This window comes from Protopterus annectens, chromosome 1.part1, assembly GCF_019279795.1.
Source record: "Protopterus annectens isolate FY-2018-M chromosome 1.part1, PAN1.0, whole genome shotgun sequence".
NCBI classification, from domain to species: domain Eukaryota; kingdom Metazoa; phylum Chordata; order Ceratodontiformes; family Protopteridae; genus Protopterus; species Protopterus annectens.
This window is the reverse complement of record NC_056726.1, coordinates 816,501,168-816,520,893: the sequence shown is the minus strand read 5'-3', so window position 1 is coordinate 816,520,893 and position 19,726 is coordinate 816,501,168. Positions and strand designations below refer to the sequence as shown.

At 43.7% G+C, this 19,726-nt stretch overlaps 1 protein-coding gene across 1 annotated transcript in view; it reads right to left on the bottom strand.

The window, feature by feature from the left end:
• TLN1 (talin 1) overlaps positions 1-19,726 on the bottom strand; it is a 3,443,760-nt gene that overhangs the window by 522,326 nt on the left and 2,901,708 nt on the right. Inside the window, exons 46-47 of the mRNA XM_044078439.1 lie at positions 17,900-18,001; positions 817-936 (exon numbers count right to left, since the gene is read on the bottom strand). Coding sequence (XP_043934374.1) covers positions 817-936; positions 17,900-18,001 — 222 coding nt within the window. The remainder of the gene's footprint in view (positions 1-816; positions 937-17,899; positions 18,002-19,726) is intronic.

Here is a 19,726-nt window from a genome sequence, read left to right as displayed (position 1 = left end):
TATGTCCATAATGTTTCTTTTCTTATAATCCAGAGAGCTATGTCTCAGGTCATTCATTCCCACATGGACTAAGAATCATACTGGTACTTGTGGTGCAATGACTTGAGAGCATATGTAACTTGACGGATTTTGGCTCCAGATAGGCAATTAACTGTAATCTTCACTTCCAGTCTGGTGAGAAGGGCATCTGCGTGTCATACAACGGAGATCACTATGACAAGGGTACTGGGTAAATTGTTTGCTTGCCTTATAGGCTTTGTTTTCAGAAATCCACTTGGTGTAGGCTTATGTGCAGTGTTTGGTGCTGCTTCTGATATATGCTTCAGAAATCGCTGAGGATAGGCATTGCTGTTTGAAGGCTTAGGTCTTTGAGGTTTTGGGAGATCATGTTGACAAATTATAAAGCAACAAAAATACAACAAAGCACTGATATACACACAGACTCGAAGCATATACATAAAATTAAAAAACAAACATATCCATAACTTATTGTGAATATAATATAATGATGCATACCTTTGGATAGGAGCTATGACACTGCCCCCCCCAATAAATAAATAAAAAAATAAAAAGTATTTGGACAAGTCAAATTCAATAAGGATGAAGACTTCTATGAACAAGAATATGACAGTAAAGTGGGATGATACAGCAATCTGAAAAAACAGTATTTATAACAGTAAAACAAAACACCTTGATAACATGGAACTTTCGAAAATTCTCGCAATGTGAACTGCAAAGTCTGCACTAGCCTTTAACAGAATGTAGCCTAGTAAATATGAAAAATGCATTTAAGAAAATACAGCAAAAATAACTTACTTCTTCATTTTCTGCTACCATTGATGCTGGCTTAGCTTCCTGTGCCAGTTGTCCAAAGTCGGTTGTTAGTTGATGAGCCAGAGTGCCAAGTTCATCTGGGTTTGTTGTAGACTTAGTGACCTGCAGTAAAAGTACACACAAAAATCCATGTGTAAATTCACCAGCAGCACAGAACAAGTGCCTGTTCACAAAACTGCATAGCTGAATTATCTATTCATTGCTTTGCTGCTTATTTATCTGTTTTATCATTTTATCAACCTATCTACAGTGGTGACCAGCTAAGCTCACCAACGGTCAAATTCAGCACAACTGTGTGCAATACTTAAAATAACAGCAACCATTAAGTATGCAGACATATTGCTCAAAAGTGAAACCGAATCTTAGCAAGAACGACAATAAAGACTGCCAAAAAGTATACTTAAAAGCAATAACTAAACACTGAAACATGTACTCCTTATCTTTTCTTCTGGAAGAACAAGAAACAGAGAAAACAGTGAGACAGAGACTTACACCAGTGTTGAAACTCTACAACAAAGTGAGGAAAAAAAGCAAAAATTAAAAGAAAAAGGACTGTAGTACTGAAATGCGTTGCATAGCTAAACAAGGGTTATAATTAGCTCTGTCAAATCTCTTGTTGTGTCACCAAAAAGTGAGTAACATGCCCATGATGTATATATAAGGCAATTCATCAGGTGCTACGATAATCGAAATATAAAGCAACTGAGTCATCATTACCCACTTTTCATGATGTCCCTTTTCTCAACAAAGGAAAAGCATGCAAGTCCCAGAATAAAATTATGCATACCAATCCAGTCATCCAGGGCTTAATTTGAAGAATCTTGGCTGTCACTGTTTAATTTATAGAGGAAGTTTGTTCAAAGGTGGGAAGATGCTGTGTAATGTCTCTCCAACAAGTCTTATTTATGAGCTGGTGAAGATTCAAGTCCCTAATTCTGGTATTAGTAGAGCTATCTGACATGCAAAGATTCATGAGATCAATGCAGACAGAATCCCTAATGCCGTGAAACACAAGGCATGGATCACTGTGCAAACAAACAATAAGAAACCAAGTAAAAGATAATGCTTAAAAAAGCCTTTCCTGGTAGTGCAGGGACTTTAGGCCAACAATTCTCTTGGTTAGGTACTAATGGGGCCTTTCCAGTTGATTGACGTTCTCAAGGAACTTAGTTGAGAAGTAAGGATCTCACTGATGAAGCCAAACTGACGTGTCCAGCTTGATAACTTTTTTTTTTTTTACATTGTTGTCTATGAGGTCGGATATGAAGTGCTGCAAGGCTCTGCAAATCGGATTAGTCAGGCTAATGGGTTTATAGTCTCCAGGATCAGTGGTAGGGCTGCCCTTGAGCAGGGGCATTACTGCTAAGAGCAGGTTACATAATTTAAGGAGGAGTTTTTACAAAGGACTGTTTGGTGATACTTAGCATTCAGGGTAATCATCAGGCCCCAATGGAAGTAGTATTTTTAGTTTTAGACAGCACCTTTGACATGTTCCCTTGTGACCTACGGATGCAAGAGATTTGAGAATGTGTGTAATTATGATGATCACCTCGGGGGATACAGTCTGCACTAAATCTGTCTGCTAGTATAATTGCTACGTGGAGCTGAGTGGATACCACTTGAATAAGTTCAAAACACTGCTCGGTGTTATTTCATAGAATCCCACTGCAAATAACAGAGGATTTACAATTATCCATGACTTCATAAGCTATTCCAAGTTCATCATTTGTCTTACTTGCCCTGATGGCTTTTAGGTCCTAACTGATATTCTTGATGTAATAAAATTTGACCTGTTAGTAACAGCCTGCATTTAACTGCTAGAAAAAGAAGTTATGTCTTACCATAACGTTCCATCTGCATTGTTGATCCTCGTTCAGTCATTACGCATGGGTATCGGTTCCGAGCTCGGAACCAAGCCGGCCATTTTCCAAGCTCGCGTCAGCTTCTCTCTCTTGAGCTAAACTCTTACCCACAATTCCCCTCTCCCTGTTACCTCAGATTGAGTTTGCAAGTTAAAGAAGGTACAGGCTACCTCTGGTCAAGTAACCTAAGAGAACTGGATGGTGAGATCCACTAGAAACCACAGGAGGGGGAAGAAGGGAGGGTCGTAATGACTGAATGAGGATCAACAATACAGATGGAACATTATGGTAAGACATAACTTCTTTATCTGATATTGTTAATCCTCATTCATTCCTTACGCATGGGACAGAGTCCCCAGCTACCTCTATTCCTGGGAGACTCTCATGGAAGGACATTCCTGAGCACCATAGAACCGAAAGATGCACTTCCCCTGGAGGCCAAATCCAATTTGTAATGATTGATGAAGGTATGAGGCGTAGCCCAAGTTGCAGCTGCACAGATGTCATGTAAAGAAGCTCTGGCATGGAAGGCAGCAGAAGTTGCCACTGACCTTGTTGAATGAGCTTTCATGGTAGTAGGCAACGAGATATTACGTTGTGTGTAAATAAAGGTCACACAGTCCTTCAACCATCTAGCTAATGTGACCTTAGCAACAGCAGATCCTAATCTAGATCCAGAAAAGGACAAAAATAACTGGTCAGATTTACGAAAGGGTTTAGTCCTGTTTAAGTAAAAACAGATTTGCCTGTGTATATCTAGGGTATGTAGGTAATACTCTCCTCTGTTTGAATGGTTGGGAAAGAAAACTGGCAATTCAATGGCTTGATTAATGGACATTTCAGAGATCACTTTAGGCAGAAATGACGGATTAGTTATCAGAGAAACTTTATCTCTATGAAAAATCAAGTATGGACTCTTGATACATAAAGCTTGAAGTTCAGAAATACGTCTGGCAGAAGTAATAGCGACCAAAAACAAGGTTTTCCATGACAAATACTTGAGGTCGCAAGAAGAGGCTGGTTCGAAAGGTGCCATTGTCAGAGCTTGTAGAACCAATGATAAATCCCATGGTTGAATAGGTTTCTCTAAAAGGTGGCTTCAGATGATTCACACCTTTTATGAAGGTCTTGCACAATTTATGGGACATGAGAGGAATCTTGGACACCCTCATGAAAATTAGAAATTGCAGCCAAATGAACTCTAATGGTAGAGGCAGACAGACCCGATTGAAACAGGTCGGCCAGATAGTCTAGTATTATCGACACTGGTGCTGAAAAGGGGTCTACTTTTTTATCTTTCGGCCAACAGGTAAATCTCAGATAAGTAATTCTTGTGGAAGACTTATGAGAAGCAATGAGAATATCACGTACTGGTAAAGAAAGATCATTCTGTCTGGCAATCAAGGGAACTGGAGTAGCCAAGCCATTAGCTTTAGGCTGTTCAGATTGGGATGATTCAGGTTCTGTGGGTATGAGATCAACTCCAGGATTGGAATGAGAATCCATGGTCGATCTAGTAGGTGAGGCCAAAGGAATGGGAACCAAATCTGTAGGGGCCAATATGGTGCTATGAGGATTACCTTGCTCTTCAACCGCTGGGCTTTCTTCAGTAACTGGGGAATAAGAGGAAAGGGCGGAAATGCATAGAGAAGACCCGAGGACCAATTGTGGACTAGAGCGTCCCTGGGTGACTGTCCCGGAGGGGGAATCGGGGCAAAGTAGTTGCTGCAGCTGTAGTTGGTCGGGGATGCAAAGAGGTTGCAGCAAGGACGGCCCCAGTGGTGGAAGATCTCCGCCGCTATCAAGGGATTCAGGGACCGCTCGTGAGGTCGAAGAATGCACCTGGTGAGTCTGTCTGCTATCACTTTGGAACTCCCAGGAATGTGCGTTGCTAGAAGAAAATGGTTGGTAGCCATCGCCTTATCCTCATGGCCTCTCGACAAAGGGGGTAAGATTTGGTTCCACCTTGCTTGCTGATGTACCAGACCACCGCCATGTTGTCTGATTAATCGCAATTGTCCCAGACGGCAGCAGGGGATGGAATGCTTGCAACGCCAAGAGCACTGCCCTCAGCTCTAGAACATTTATATGCAGATGAGCCTCCAATTTGGACCAAGTGCCTTGGACAGTCAGTCCCTGACATATCCCCCCCCCACCCCATCAGGGAGACGTCCGTGGTCACTGTGGCCTTGGGTTGCTGGGGGAAGAAGGGGTGGGACCATTGAGAGAGTTTGTCTCTCATCCACCAATTTAAATCCTGTTTGCACCTGTGGGTTACTCGAATCATGGCTGAAAGAGGATGCTGAAAAGGATACCATTGGGTGAGCAGTAGTCATTGTAGAAGCCTCATGTGAAATCTGGCCAGGGGGACAATGGTGACGGAGACTGCCATGGAACCAAACAGCTGTAGAACCGAGTGAGCTGTGGATTTTCCTTTGAAAGGATTGGAACTAGTTGTTGCTTTATCCTTAAAATTCTGTGCTCTGGAATAGCAGCTCTGCAGTTTTCTGTGTCCAAGATAACCCTATGAAATTCTTTCGACTGAGATGGGGTGAGATTGGATTTCTGCCAGTTTATGGTTATGCCTAGCCTTTGAGCAGCGAGGAGAGAGTATGCCAGGGCTTTTTCCAGTAGATGTCTGGTGGGGGCAGAAATGAGCCAGTCGTCTAGGTATGAAAACACCTGGAATCCTTGAATTCGCAAGTGAGCTGTGACAACTGCCATGCACTTTGTGAACACTCTGGGGGCTGTAGAGAGTCCAAAGGGCAGTACTCCGAACTGGTAGTGACTGGCTCCCGCACGGAAGCGGAGAAATCTTCTTGATGGCCTGTCCACCTTTATGTGGTAGTACGCATCTTAAAGATCTATAGAGCACATCCAATCATCTTTTTCCAAAAGTGGAAGGAGAGACTGTATAGTGACCATCCAGAATTTTTGTACTCTCACAAACTTGTTCAATACACTGAGATCCAAAATCGGTCTCCAGTCCCCGGTTTTCTTTGGCACCAAAAATAGTCTTGAGTAGAATCGGAAGCCTATCTGGTCTGGAGGGACTATTTGGATGACACTTTTTCTTAGCAGCTTTTCTATCTCTAGTGCTGCTTCTTCCCTTTGATTGGGTGAAACGTCGGGAAGATTGAAGGGAAGGGACAAATATCGAAGGGGATATGATAATCTCTGGTTATGATCCTTTGCACCCAAGAATCAGTGGCGATGGTTAGCCAGGCAGAAGGGTATAAGGTGAAACGTCCCCCAACCACCTCCAGAGGAAAGGAGTTGGGCCGCTCTTCAGGAGCGCTGGTAGGATTGACCAGGGAAAGAATCCCTGGAAAGTACAGTTGTGTACCTACCATAAATGTAGATGTCCGAGTGTATTCACTGTTGCAGTCATTACACTTGGGTTATCCTGCTGGCAGGCTACCTGCAGTCGGCCTGAATTCCAAAGTCTTGGTCCGGCGTCGGTTGCAGTCGCCTCTTCCCTGATGTCAGTGCGCCAGGAGTATAAAAGATGCAGCAGACGCCATTTTCTTCAGTTTTTTCTTGCCCCAGATGTCAGGTGCCCCCAAAAGGGTAGGCTAAAAATCATTGCTAATAAAAGCATGCACTAAAATAAACAATACCTTCATCTACAAGCAAATACACCACATAGGTTGTATAGGATAGAGAAGCACAGATAAGTCCCAGCAAAGAAAGGGGGATGGTGGGTGGGTAACCTGGACTGCAACAGTGAATACACTTGAACATCTACATTTACGGTAGGTACACAACTGTACTATGTTCATCGTGTTTCACTGTTGCAGTCATTACACTTGGGTTGAATCCCAAAGCTGAGGTTGGGCAGCTGGGTCTAAACAGAATTAGGATTGGCTATAAGGCCCTGAAAGACTGCAGTGGCAAAGCCTGCTCTGGATTTAGAGTAAAGAGGCAAGTGGTAGTGCTTAGTAAAAGTGTGCAATGAAGTCCAAGTTGCAGCCTCCAAAATATCTTTGGTTGGTACTCCTCTGAGGAAGGCTGCTGAGGTGGCTGCTGCCCTGGTAGAATGTGGTCTAATGCCCTTAGGCACTGATTTACCATGTTGTGAATAGAAGAAACAAAGGCAGTGTCCTATCCATCTTGAAATAGTCTGCTTTGAGATCGCCTTTCCTTGTGATCCTGCAGCAAATGCCACTAACAGTTGTTCAGTCTTTCTAAAAGCTTTAGTTTTGTCCAAGTAGAAGCGTAGCTGTCTGTGTATGTTCAAAGAATGCAGAAGTCTCTCCCCTTTATTCTGCGGGTTTGGGTAAAAAGTAGGCAAATGAATGGTTTGGTTAAGAGCCACACTGGACACTACCTTAGGCATAAATGTTGGGTTTGTCCTTAGAGAAACCCTGTCCGGATGGAAGATAATAAAAGGTTCCACAGCCATTAATGCCTGTAACTCAGAGACTCTTCTTGCTGAAGTTACTGCTAGGAGCAGAGCTGTTTTCCATGATAAGAATTTTATCTCAGCTGTGTTGGCTGGCTCAAAAGGAGGCAGTGCGAGTTTTTCCAAGACAAAATTGAGGTCGCATGCAGGTACTGGTGCTCTCCTTGGAGGTCTTATGTTTTTGGCCCCCCTGAGGAACTGCCTAAGCAATGGATATGAAAAAATAGGCAGGTCTGTATTGTAATGAGCTGAAATGGCAGAGGCATGGATCTTAATTGATGAGAAGGACAGGCCTTTGTCGAGCATCTCAGTTAGATATCGTAAAATCTGAGGAATATTTGGAACAAGCATATAAAATTCCTTGTGCCTGGTTCCAAGCACAGAATCTCTTCCATTTTTCTGCATAAGAATTTCTGGTGCTGGGCCTCCTGGCCTCTAAAATGACATCCATAACTGCTTTAGAGAGAGGTGTATTCTGAATAGTTACAGTATCCGCCATGCAGCTAGATTTAGAGTTCTGAGTTGGCTGTGCAGGATCTGATTGTTTTGTTGGGTCAGTAAATGAGGAATTTGAGGCAATGTCCAGGCTGGGCCTTGGGACAAGTTCCTTAGGACTGGGTACCAGTGTTGGCGTGACCAATTCAGGGCAATCAGAATCATTTGTGGCTTCTCTTGTCTGGCATTTAGGAGTACCTTGGGGAGGAGAGGCAGTGGAGGAAAGGCGTATACTGTAAGGTTGTTCCAGCTGAATGACATGGCATCTACTTTCCATGCTTGTTTGTGATAAGTCCTTGTGCAGAATCTCTGAAATTGGCAGTTGTGAGGGGGAGGCAAAAAGATCTATGTCTGGGCGTCCCCATTTTCTTGTTATCATGCTGAAGATTTGTGGATCTAGTTTCCACTCGTGAGGGTCCATGAGATTTCTGCTTAGTTCGTCTGCCAGAGCATTTGTTTTTCCTGGCAGGAATTGTGCTTGCAGATGTACTTGGCAAGTCAATGCTGTGTTCCACAAAATCATGGCTTGTCTGCAGAGGGGGTAGGAATGTGTGCCCCCCTGCTTGTTTATGTACCACATGACTGTGGTGGTGTTGTCCGTCTTTATCAGCAGCTGTCCTGGATAAAGTAGGTCCTTGAAGGCTGTCAGGGCATTTAGTACAGCTAGCATCTCTTTTTGATTGATGTGTAGATGCCTTTGGCTTGGGGGCCATGTGCCCTGAATACATTTTCCTGCCATGTGGGCCCCCCAGGCATAATCTGATGCATCTATTGTTAGTGTTTGCCTGGCTGTGGGTAAAGTGAATGGCTGTCCCACTTTTTAGGTATCATTGTAGTTTCCTCATATGCAGTCTTGCATATGGAATTAGCAGAATGCAGGAGGCCATGTAGCCCAGAGCCTGCAGAATTTTTCTTGCAGATAACTGGGTCTTTGTTGCCGTGTTTTCGAAGTAAGAAGTCAGTCGCCTTTGTTTGTCTGGCGTGACATAAGCCATCTGGGCAGTTGTATTTAAGCTTGCACCCAGGAATATTACCTCTTGAGAGGGTACTAGTTTTGATTACTTTTCGTTTACTTTGTACCCTAGGCAAATTAGTAATCTTTTTACAAATGCCAGATGCTTTAGTAGAATGTCTTTGGCCTCTGCTTGAATAAGGCAGTCGTCCAAGTAGGGATATATCTGAATTCCTCTGTCTGCAAAATGCAATTACTGGTGCCAGGCATTTTGTGAAGACCCTGGGCGCAGTAGATAAGCCAAAGGGCAGTGCAGAGAATTGGTAGTGCATGAGCCAGCTATGAATCTGAGGTATCTTCTGCAAGATTGTCTGATTGGGACATGCAGGTATGCCTCTTTGAGGTCCAAAGTTACACGCCAAGCCTTTTTGCCCAGCATGGACAGAAGCTGCTGCAGAGTCAACATTTTCAATTTTGGAATGTCCAGAAAAGTATTTAGAATAGACAGGTCCAGAATCGGTCTCCATGCTTTGTCCTTTCTTGGTACTAAGAAAAGTCTCAAGTAAAATCCTTGTCCCTGCTCTTGTCGTGGCACTTGCTGAATAGCCCTCATGTCCATGAGAGATGAAACTTGGTTTTGTGTGTCTGCCCATTTGATTGTGTGGCAGGTCTGGCATACCTTTTGCCTTTGGAAGGGTGTGAAAGTGGAACCTGTAGCCCTGAGAGACTATATTTAAGACCCATTTGTCCTGGGTAATCATGTGCCAATTTTGTGAAAAAAATGCTAGCTTTCCCCCCAAGGGTGCAGCCAAAAGATAAATGCTTGGCATTGCAGAGGGAAGTCATTGGGACTGTTTCCTATATGGCTGTGTTTTGTCTTCTCCACTTTTGGAGGTAGAAGCACCCCACTGTTTGGGCCTGTATGAGCCCTGGGGCTGTTGTCTGCCTCTAGGGCATCTGCATCTGGCTCTTTGTGGCCTGTCTGACATGGGAAAGGACCAATTTTTAGAAGGCCAGTTCCTGCTAAATCTGGGTGGCTGCACCTGTAAGAAATCCTTCACTGTCTGCATAGATTTAGCTTTATCATCCATTTTCTTTAACACCTCTTCTGCCTTAACAACAAATAAAGTATCATGCTGTAATGAAGCATCCAATAACTTTGCTTTAACATGATCAGGCAAAGTATGTTCCTTTAACCAAGCATGCCTTCTAATAACAGAGCCTGTTACAGCTGCCCTGCAAGAGGCCTCCAGTGAATCATAACCACATTGCAAAGTATGTTTTCCCACTTGTTCAGCTGCATGCAATAAATCCTGCAATTCCTTGTTCTCAGCACATTCAGAATTTGTCAACATTTTCTGTTTTAACAGAGACATTAAATATTGATATTTAAGCATATGAAATCGACAATTTAAAGCCCTTATAGCCAAGGTAGCAGAAGTATAAACTTTCCCCCCCCATCTGTCCAGTGCCCTAGAATCTCTATCTGAGGGTACAGGGTTTTTTACAGTAGCAGCCTTGACACCTTTGGGACCATGTGAAATAGTTTCTGGGTCAGCTGCAGGGTTTTTATATAGAAATTTATGAGAATCTGGAACCCTGTAGTATCTGTCTGGCTTAACAGGTGCAGGAAGTAAAGAGTCAGGAGACAGGCCGGACTCTGAAAATACATCCTCTACAATGTCTAGAACAGGCGGAAGAGCAAGAGGTCTGTGCTGAGGTAGTAAGAGAGTCTCTGAGCCTTTTCTTAGAATCAGAATAATCTTGGCTCTCCCAGTGGAAATGCTTCCTCATGGTATGCAAGGTTTCCCCAAATGAGTAATCTTCAGGAGGAGAAGCTGAAGGAATAGATTCTTCAGCATCAGAATCCTCACACGGAGGAATAGAGTATCCCTGTTCTGAAGAGGAATCAGAGGAAGCGGAAACCTCATCAGAGGAATCATATTCAGTGTCTTGCCTAGACCTCTTATCAGGAGGGGGATGGGAACCCCTGATCAAAGTAATTAGGTCTTCGGCCATTTTGAGCATCTGTTTCTTAGGCATGGAAGTCTGTCCTGGAGAGTGCTGTATGTGTTTCTTTGTCTTTAAAACTGTTTTAGTCTTTGATGCTGAAGTTGACTTGATATAAAGCTGTGTAGGTCTAAAAACACCCTCAGAAGCCGATGCCTGCTCAGCGACTCCGGACCCATCTGAGGGATTAGTTTCCATAGGCCCAATACCTTGAGTATCCAGATGCCTAGCTGTCTCCATGTGGGAGTCGGAGGTGGCCTGTGGCTCTGAGGTAGCGGGTGTCAGGGGCAGCAAAAGCACCTCACTGAGAACCGGCGACTGGCCTAGAAGAGGCTTCATCGTCGGTTTTGGACCTCGGATGCCTGTCCTTTTCTTTTTCCTGGCGCTTTTTATGAACTCCGGTCGTCGGCTGTTCTGACGGCATTATGTAGTTAAACCTTCGGCTAAAGTAATGAAAAGCAAAATCGTACCGACGCTTAATAGTGCGTTGGTTAAATCTAGCACAAAACCAACAACTAGCAACGTCGTGGTCAGGGCCTAGGCAAGGAATACAGTAAGAGTGAAAATCCTTATGAGGTATTTGCTTCCCACAAGAAATACAATTGTTAACTTTTTCTAACATCGGTCTGGAGCGAGAAAAAAGTTTCCCCAATGGGGTACTTAGCTTTACAAAAGACTTCGGATCTGAAATTCAATTTAGAAAATCTCAGGAGTCGGCCGACCGGCACTTGCGAACTGCTTTTGCTTCGGGCACCGCACCGCAAGAAAGACTGAAGAAAATGGCGTCAGCTGCATCTTTTATACCCCTGGCACACTGATGTCACGGAAGAGGTGACCGCAACCGACGTCGGACCAAGACTTTGGAATTCAGGCCAACTGCGGGTAGCCTGCCAGCAGGATAACCCAAGTGTAATGACTGCAACAGTGAAACACGATGAACATCCCTGGTTACACGGTCCCCCTCTGCCCCGAAAGGAGAGTCTTCCCTGCGAGTTTCCCCCTCTGCCTCTGGGGGAGAACTCGGCCTGTGTGTCACGGAAAGGCCCCTGAGATTTCTTGAACCATATTCTTCCCACTCTTTTGGTTTTGGGAGAAAGCACGTTGAGAGGAAGAATAAGGGACACCTACGGCAGAAAGGGTCTTACTGTCCTGTTCACATCTGGCCAGTGTGCTTTTAACTTTGGGCCCAAACAACGAGGAGGGCTCAATGGGGGCATTAAGAAAGGAAGACTTAAAAGGTTCCGCGAAGTTGCACAAGGCATCCAGGTGTGTCGTCTCAAGACCGCAGCTGAACCCGCCGCTCTAGCTGCTCCTTCTGATGCGTGAGATATCAATCGCATAGAGGAGCTAGATACAGGGCAAGAGACAATAAAATATCAACTTTTCTGACAGAAAAGTAATTTGTAAAGCAAACAACAATCGACTGTACTTAGCTCAAGAGAAGTAGCTTGACACGACCGGATGGCAATGCGGCAAACGAAATCTGAGGTAACGGAGAGGAGAATTTTGGTTAAGAGTTTAGTTCGAGAGTTTGAAGCTGACGCGAGCTTGGAAAATGGCAGGCTCAGTTCCGTGCTCGGAACCGATACCCATGCGTAAGGAATGAACGAGGATTAATATCAGATCCTATGTTCTGAGAGACTGCCTTCCAGACTATCTGCAAATATACAGAGCTGAGTATATATTTTTTTGGTTATAGAGTTTAATTGTTGCTTAGATCTCTGTTGAAACTGTTTTGTCCCATCCACCCTCCCTATTTTTGGTTTGTAGTTTAAATTTGGTGACTTTTGCAGTTGCCCGCCCCACTGCAGATTTGATCTGGGACACTCCCCCAGTCCCATCTCTTTACCACATTCTACCTAATAAACTCTTTCTGCACTTGCTTTTAGTTCTTTTTAATTTAATTGCATTTTTTAAACTGTTTGGTCTAATATTGCTACATACTTGTGTGCTAGCTTGCACTGCATGTGAATTGTTTTTACTACTGTTTCTGCTACTTTTCTGTAAAAAAAAAAAAAAAAAAAAAAAAAACTGTAAGCCTGTTTCCTACCTTTCCTGCAACTAGTGTTCCAGATACAGATTTGCTGTATCCAGGACTGTATATATATAAGCTTCTGAGCCCCCCAAGCCTTTCTGTGTTGGAGGGAAGCCTTCTAGCTCATCAGTGGGAGTGGTAAGCACTAGGTAACCCGTCTACCACAAAATAAGTGGTTCTGGCCCAGAAATTGTAGTTATTGGCCGTTTGGGCAATCTCTTCCATCTCTCTCTCAACTTTCTGATTTGAAAGCCTGCATTTGCACTTGTTTCTGCCCTGTAACTCATCTAGTGCAGATATAGATTCTTAGTTTTAGCACTTAAAATTTGCTTATTCATGTTCAGCACTTGTTCAGAACTTGTAAGCACTAAATAAGCTACTAATTACTATAGCACTCAATCTTCCTCATTACCTAGAGGAAAACAGTTTATGTACTTACTTTTCTCACTTGCTTAGAGAAAAACGGCTCTTGTACTCACTCACTTTCCTCACTTATCTAGAGGAAAATAATTTTTTATTCAGGCATGTCCAAGGGTAAGTTCCCAGTGTTCTCTCCTATCTGATGAACCTGGGCATCTTGAGGCAATGTAGAAATTGCCTCGTGTACACAGACAACCCTCTCCTCCTACCACACAAAACTACAACCTGTGAGAGATGCACTTATCTAGCCAAACTGGAGGTAAAGCTCTCTACAACCAAGACTGAACTTGACAGTCATGAGGAGAAGGTAAACATTTGCACCACACCACACTCATCACATAGTCTCACTAAATCTACACCACCAAAATCCACACATAGTAAAACAAAAACATTAGCGGAGGCTCTCAATAATAATCTGTCTAAGCAACAAAGACCTCCAAAGCAGAAACGCAAGCAACCTCCATCCCCCAACACAACCCAAATGACACGCAGCCCACAGACTCGGTGTGCCACTCAACCACAGCCAATAAGGCAAGACGTACCCAACACACTAGTCATAGGTGACTCTATAGTTAGGCACACTGATGCCCCACTCACCAGGCTAAACAAGGAGAAGGTTACTGTCAAGCTGCCTGTCGGTTGCCAGGGTCCGCCACATAACCCACGCACTCAGGTCACTCCACAAGTACAAATATGACTCTGTCATTGTCCATGCTGGTGTGAATAACCTGAGACATACCTCCCTGGACTACATGAAGAGAGACATGGAAGAGCTCTCCGATCTTGCAGCCCAAGCAGGTATGACCCTAGCTCTGAGTAGCATTCTGCCATCGCCCCGAATGATACCGCAGTACAAGGACAAAATTATTGACTTCAGGAATTGGCTAAACTTCTGGTGTCATTCTAAGGGGATCCAGTATCTGTCTGCTTGGGATGACATGGTCGAAAGACCACGATGCTTTGCCACAGATGACCTGCACCTGTCGCCCCCGGGATTCCGGATACTGGCTAAGGCTCTTGCTACCCCTATAGTGCCTTTTTCAGGCAAGGTTCAAATAAATTCACCACCGTAACAGGAACAAGCAAGCAAAAACTGAGGGTAATGCTACTCAATGCTAGAAGTCTAAATCTCAAAATGCACTCACTCAAGGCACTCCTTAAAATGGAGAACATAGATATCTGTGCAGTGACTGAGACCTGGTTCAAGGATCCAGAGAGCACCCCTGCACTACCCGGCTAGAACTCATACCACACTTTTCGGCCATGTAACCTGGGCCGAAACACCAAAGGCGGAGGTGTGTCCATATTCATTAAGGATATCCACACCTCCAGGCTAGTTGCTCAGCATAATGCATTCGAGGTTATCCAAGTGCAACTAACTCTGGGAAAAACTGCAATCCAAATTGTAGCTTGCTACAGATCCCCCACCATGCCCCAGGATTCCCACTCCACTCTTCTTGATGTACTGGAAAATATTAGGGTTCAACCAAACACCTTAATAATGGGTGACTTCAACTACCCCACCATTAACTGGGAAAACTACTCGTGTATCAACTCTTTAGCTCAACGCTTTCTGGAATTCATAAACTCCAATGCCCTGGATCAACTTATCCACACCCCCACCAGGGGCAACAATATCCTAGACCTAGTATTACCAACATGAGTGGCCGGTGTTCCACACCTGATGTCAAACTCCTCGTTGGTCTGATCTGACCATAAGCTAATCACCCTTGATATCCACATCCCGCCCCCACCCCCATTAAGGAAACCACAGTAAACAATTTCTCCAAAGCCAACTTCATGCTTAAGACAGAAGTGTTGAACTTCATAACACCCATGCAGATGGGCAATACAGTTACAACTGCTGAATCCTACATAAATGCACTCTATAAGCACTTACACGAGTGCATGGATCGTGCTATCCCAAACAGAACCACGACACTATCCTCCAAAAAAAGGAAGCCAATCTGGTGGTCCCCTGCCATAAACAAACTGTACAACAGAAGGAAGAAACTGTTGAAAAAGAGAGTAAAATCCCATGAGTGGAAGAGCTCCCTGGTCAGCCTCAGTAAGAAGCTGAGATCCCTTATAAGATCCTCCAAAGCTAGCTACGAAAACAAAATAGTCACTAATTCTAAGGACAACCACAAAGCATTCTATAGCTGTCAAGAATCTCGATGGCAACACCCAGATCTGCTCTGAGTTACAGCACAACGGCATGAAAATTACAGAACCAACTGATATTGCCAACATCCTGGCAGATAGGTTCAGTGCTAACTTTACCCCCCCCCCCCAAAGGGCCCATATATCTATACAGGAAGAATGCAGAGTCCCTGTAATCACAACTACGCAGGTAAAAGCTGCACACTCTAAAGCCAAAAACGCAGCATCCATGGGACCAGACAACATCCCAGGCTGCGTTTTACATGAACTTCAGAACGAACTGGCTCCACACTTAAGCACCATGTTCAATAACAGCCTCGCATCAGGCTTTGTGCCCACTGAATGGTGCACAGCAACAGTTATCCCACTCCATAAAGGGGGAGCCACCACTGATCCCGGGAACTATCGGCCTATTAGCCTGACGAGCCTGGTCTGCAAGGCCATGGAAAGTATTAACATGGAACTCATAAATAAAGACATTGGTAACCTCCAAACTCTGGATCCCACCCAGTTTGGGTTTGTGAAAGGCAGATCATGCCTCCTGAACCTGATCGACTTCTTTGAGGCAGTCACCAAAGCCGCAGATAAGGGTAAGGTGGTTCACACAGCCTATCTTGACCTCGCCAAAGCTTGACACCATCCCCCATTCTGGAATTATAGCTAAACTCACTAAACTAGGTATAAATCCCTACATCACAAGATGGGTTGCCAACTGGCTCACTGACAGAACCCACACTGTAAAAGTTGCAGACTCAAAATCTGACCTCAAAGCAGTGACAAGTGGAGTACCACAGGGTTCCGTCCTGGGACCTCTCCTGTTTGATATCTACTTCTCTGAAGTACAGGCTAACACAGAAGGCCTCTGGTTAATGAAGTTTGCAGATGACTGCAAACTAGGAGCCATAGTCAAGTTCCCAAATGGCCTCAAGCTCAATGCCAAAAAGTGCTGTGTCATCCCCTTTGGTAAAAACTCTGTACCCATAAACTACCACATAGGCAGCAATCTACTTAACACAGAATGTGTGATAAGAGACCTTGGGACCCAGGTGGACAGTAGTCTCTCCTTTGATAGTCACATCGCCACAGTAGTCAGGAAGTCCTTCTACGTGGCACACCTCATCATAAAAGGGTTCTCATCCAGGAAAAAAGAGATCATTGTTCCCCTCTGCTCGACACTCATTAGACCCATTATAGAGTACAATGCCCCTTTTGGAATGTACCTCACAAGACATCTGCAGCAGCTGGAAAGGCCACAGAAGTACCTCACAATGAGGATGACAGGCCTCAAACTCCAGCTTTACTCCGTAGCATGCCGCCTACTCCGAGGTGATCTCTGCCTAACATATAAAGCTACGTCAAACCCAGAGCTGTTGGACATGCTACAACTAAAGAAATCCCAGTCCCTCTGAGCTACACGCCTCTAGGGACCTAAACCTTGTCACCGCAATAAACAGGACATGCTGGAGGGATAAATTCCTGTCCCAGAGTCTTCCCATACTCTGGAAAAGGCTACCCATCTATGTCAGGGAAAGTTCTTCATTAGCACTCTTCAAGAAAAATCTTGATGGGTGGATAGAAAATAGGAAATAAACCCCGGGGATCACTTCTGTGTCTCTGCTCGACAGTGGCACAGGAAAATAACTTTCTTGGGTGGCGTAAGCCAGGGAACCTTGTTGGCTAGGCTTACATAGGCCCTTGGGCCAATAGCCTATTACCTACCTATGAACCTAGAATGCTTAATATGAGGCTGAGGTAAGTCTGTTGAAAATCAGTAGCTTATCCAACTCTGCACAAATCTGATAGGAGTCCTTAATCCTGGCAAATACCTAGGTTTGTTAAACTTGCAGCTTCTGCCTAAAAGGCTTGTTTTTTTAGTAGTCATATTTCACAATAAAACACCAAACATCTGTATCAGTGGAATTTTACTTAATCTGCACAGGGGACACCGTTAGATGTAACGAACAGTGCATTTTAAAGACTCTATGGCAATTGAATTACATGCAACTATGCATAGAGATCTACCTCCCATGTTCAGCTTGTGGTGTCTGGAGGTTAATTTCCAGAAGAAGCAAAGCACTGTTCAAGCAGTCCCAGCAGGCACAGTGAAGCAATTACACAAATAAAATTACTTTTGCTGAACAGTTTTCAGTCTTAAACTAATGCTGTTTAGTATAAGTGAAAAGTCAGAGTTAGTCCACAAAAGTTTTATGTGAAGATACTGTTGGTACTTGTACAACACAACATGCTACAGCTTTCACTTGTATTAATTTACTCATTCTCCAACTGCCTGCTTAATCCAGTTCATGACTGCAGGGAAGCCGTAGCCTATACCTGCACTCACGCAGTACATGGCAAGACAACCTAACTTAGAACAGGGCTCCAGTCAAATGCAGGTTAGACGCACACACACACGCACGCACAGGCACGCACACGCGCACAGAATGGATACTTTTACAGCAATATGGGGGATTGCCAAATCAATCATAGTACTCTCTGCAATGTGGAAGGAAACAAGAACAGGGAAAAAAGTCAACTCTGCAGAAAAATCAACCCAGCAAAGAACCAAACTGGAGAAACAAGCACTAGGAGGCAGGAACACTAATGTTTTACTGCATCTTCAGTACACATTAGCCTTTAAGCAACAGGCAAGCTTTAAAAAAATGAGCTATAACAATTAAAACAAAATAAAAAAAGCTATCTACTTGCTAAAGACAAGAACTAACCATTTCTTGAACCGTTACAGCAATTGCTTTGGCAGTCTTCACCATGGTAGTCTGGTAATCAACAAATGTTCCTTCTGGTTCTTCGTCAGCACCTTCATCAAGCTGAAACAGATAAAATGATCAATTGCAGAAGACGAGACAGCCACCTTTATCTTTACAAAACCAGCAAAAGAAAATGCAGCATCCAGACTGGAAATGTTATTTTGAAAAATAACAGTGAAAATCATCAAGTAGGGTACCACTGGTATTTGTTAATGTGATATCCTAACATCGGCACAAAGCTAGCTGCCATGTTCAGAACAACATTTACCACCTACCAGTGCCTTTCGAAATGTCATAGGCTGCACTTCAATAACTTGCCCAGTCCCTACTCAACACTGAGTAAGAGGCAGCACACCTGCAATGAAAAACAAAATAACACGTTACAAGTTAAATGTGCAGGCAAATCCTCCAGTGTAGGTCCAACAAAGGGAAATGAATGGAGTACTCGTTAACCCCATTGCAGGGAAAAGTTTAGGGCCTCCACTGCACTCCAAAGGATCTTGTCACTGATTCAGGAGAATTAAAGACCTTACAGAGAGGAATTCCACACATTACTTTGAAATTCCGAAGCCATTATGATGCTCCTCAGAAACAGATTCCATAATGTAATGATTCTGAAAAGAGATATATTGCTGAGAGACTATTAACCAATGTTGCATCTTTCGGCTTTTCCCGGTTAGGGGTTGCCACAGCGGAACTCCAGTCCGCTAATGATTGGAAGTAGATTTTTACGTACCCAGTTGCCAGCCCTGACGTACAACCTTCAATGAAGATACGCCCATTCATGCATGTCTCCACACAGAAGACGCTTTAGTTGAGAATCGAACAGGACAATGTCTTACTGTAAGGCGACAATGCTACCGCAGCACCACCACCGCACAGCAAAGACTATTAACCAATAAAAAGAATATATTTATTTACTACACTTGATCTCACAGCCCTACTGCCGAGTGTTAAAAGATGGTAAGAATCATGGTGACTTTGCACAAAGCTTTCCAACTGCAGAAGCCAAAATGAGACCTAAAAGGAAAATGGTTCAGAAGGTACAATCTTCAAGCAATGAAGTGCACAGAATGCTGTCACATTCCTTAAAACACTAGAAACGTCCCTCCTTTGGTCCTGAAATGCCAAAGTACCAAAGGAGTACCACTCTTGTGAAGTTAAAATCCAAAAGAATTTTCAAATAGTTGGTTCACCATTTAATGTTTTTCTGCCCCAGGTTTGTGCCCTGCAAAAACAGGGAGGTGGGTAGACACATTTAAGGACAATTCTGACACCACATTTAGCAGAGAATGAGTTTGTCTTTTGGGGCACCAATCCCTGAGAAAGGACTGATCTGGTTTTCCACTTCAGTGTCTAAATATAAGTGCTCTCTTTTTATTTCTCCAAGTCTTTTGGGTTTCTAATAACCATGATGGGAACGGACCCCATTTCTAATTCAAAGTATGATTAAAGTTCATAAAATTATTATTGTTTTGATCCTTGATATTAGCCAAAAGTGCTCTTCACAGTACCTGTAATGTGCCCAGTAATGACGGCATCTGCCATTTGTATTGAGTTACATGCATCAGTAACATACCCAAGTACGACTATAAATTCTTTTTTTATAAGACCCGCTGCTCCTGCTACTATTGGAACTGTCTGGGTATCCTCCTACCACATTGCCCTTGTTTCTTGCAAATCCTGGTATTTTATGACTTTGTGTCTCTCTGTATATTAGACATTGTAGTCACTGGGTGTTGCAATTTCAATGATCAATGTTACTTTTGTCCTATTTTCATAGAC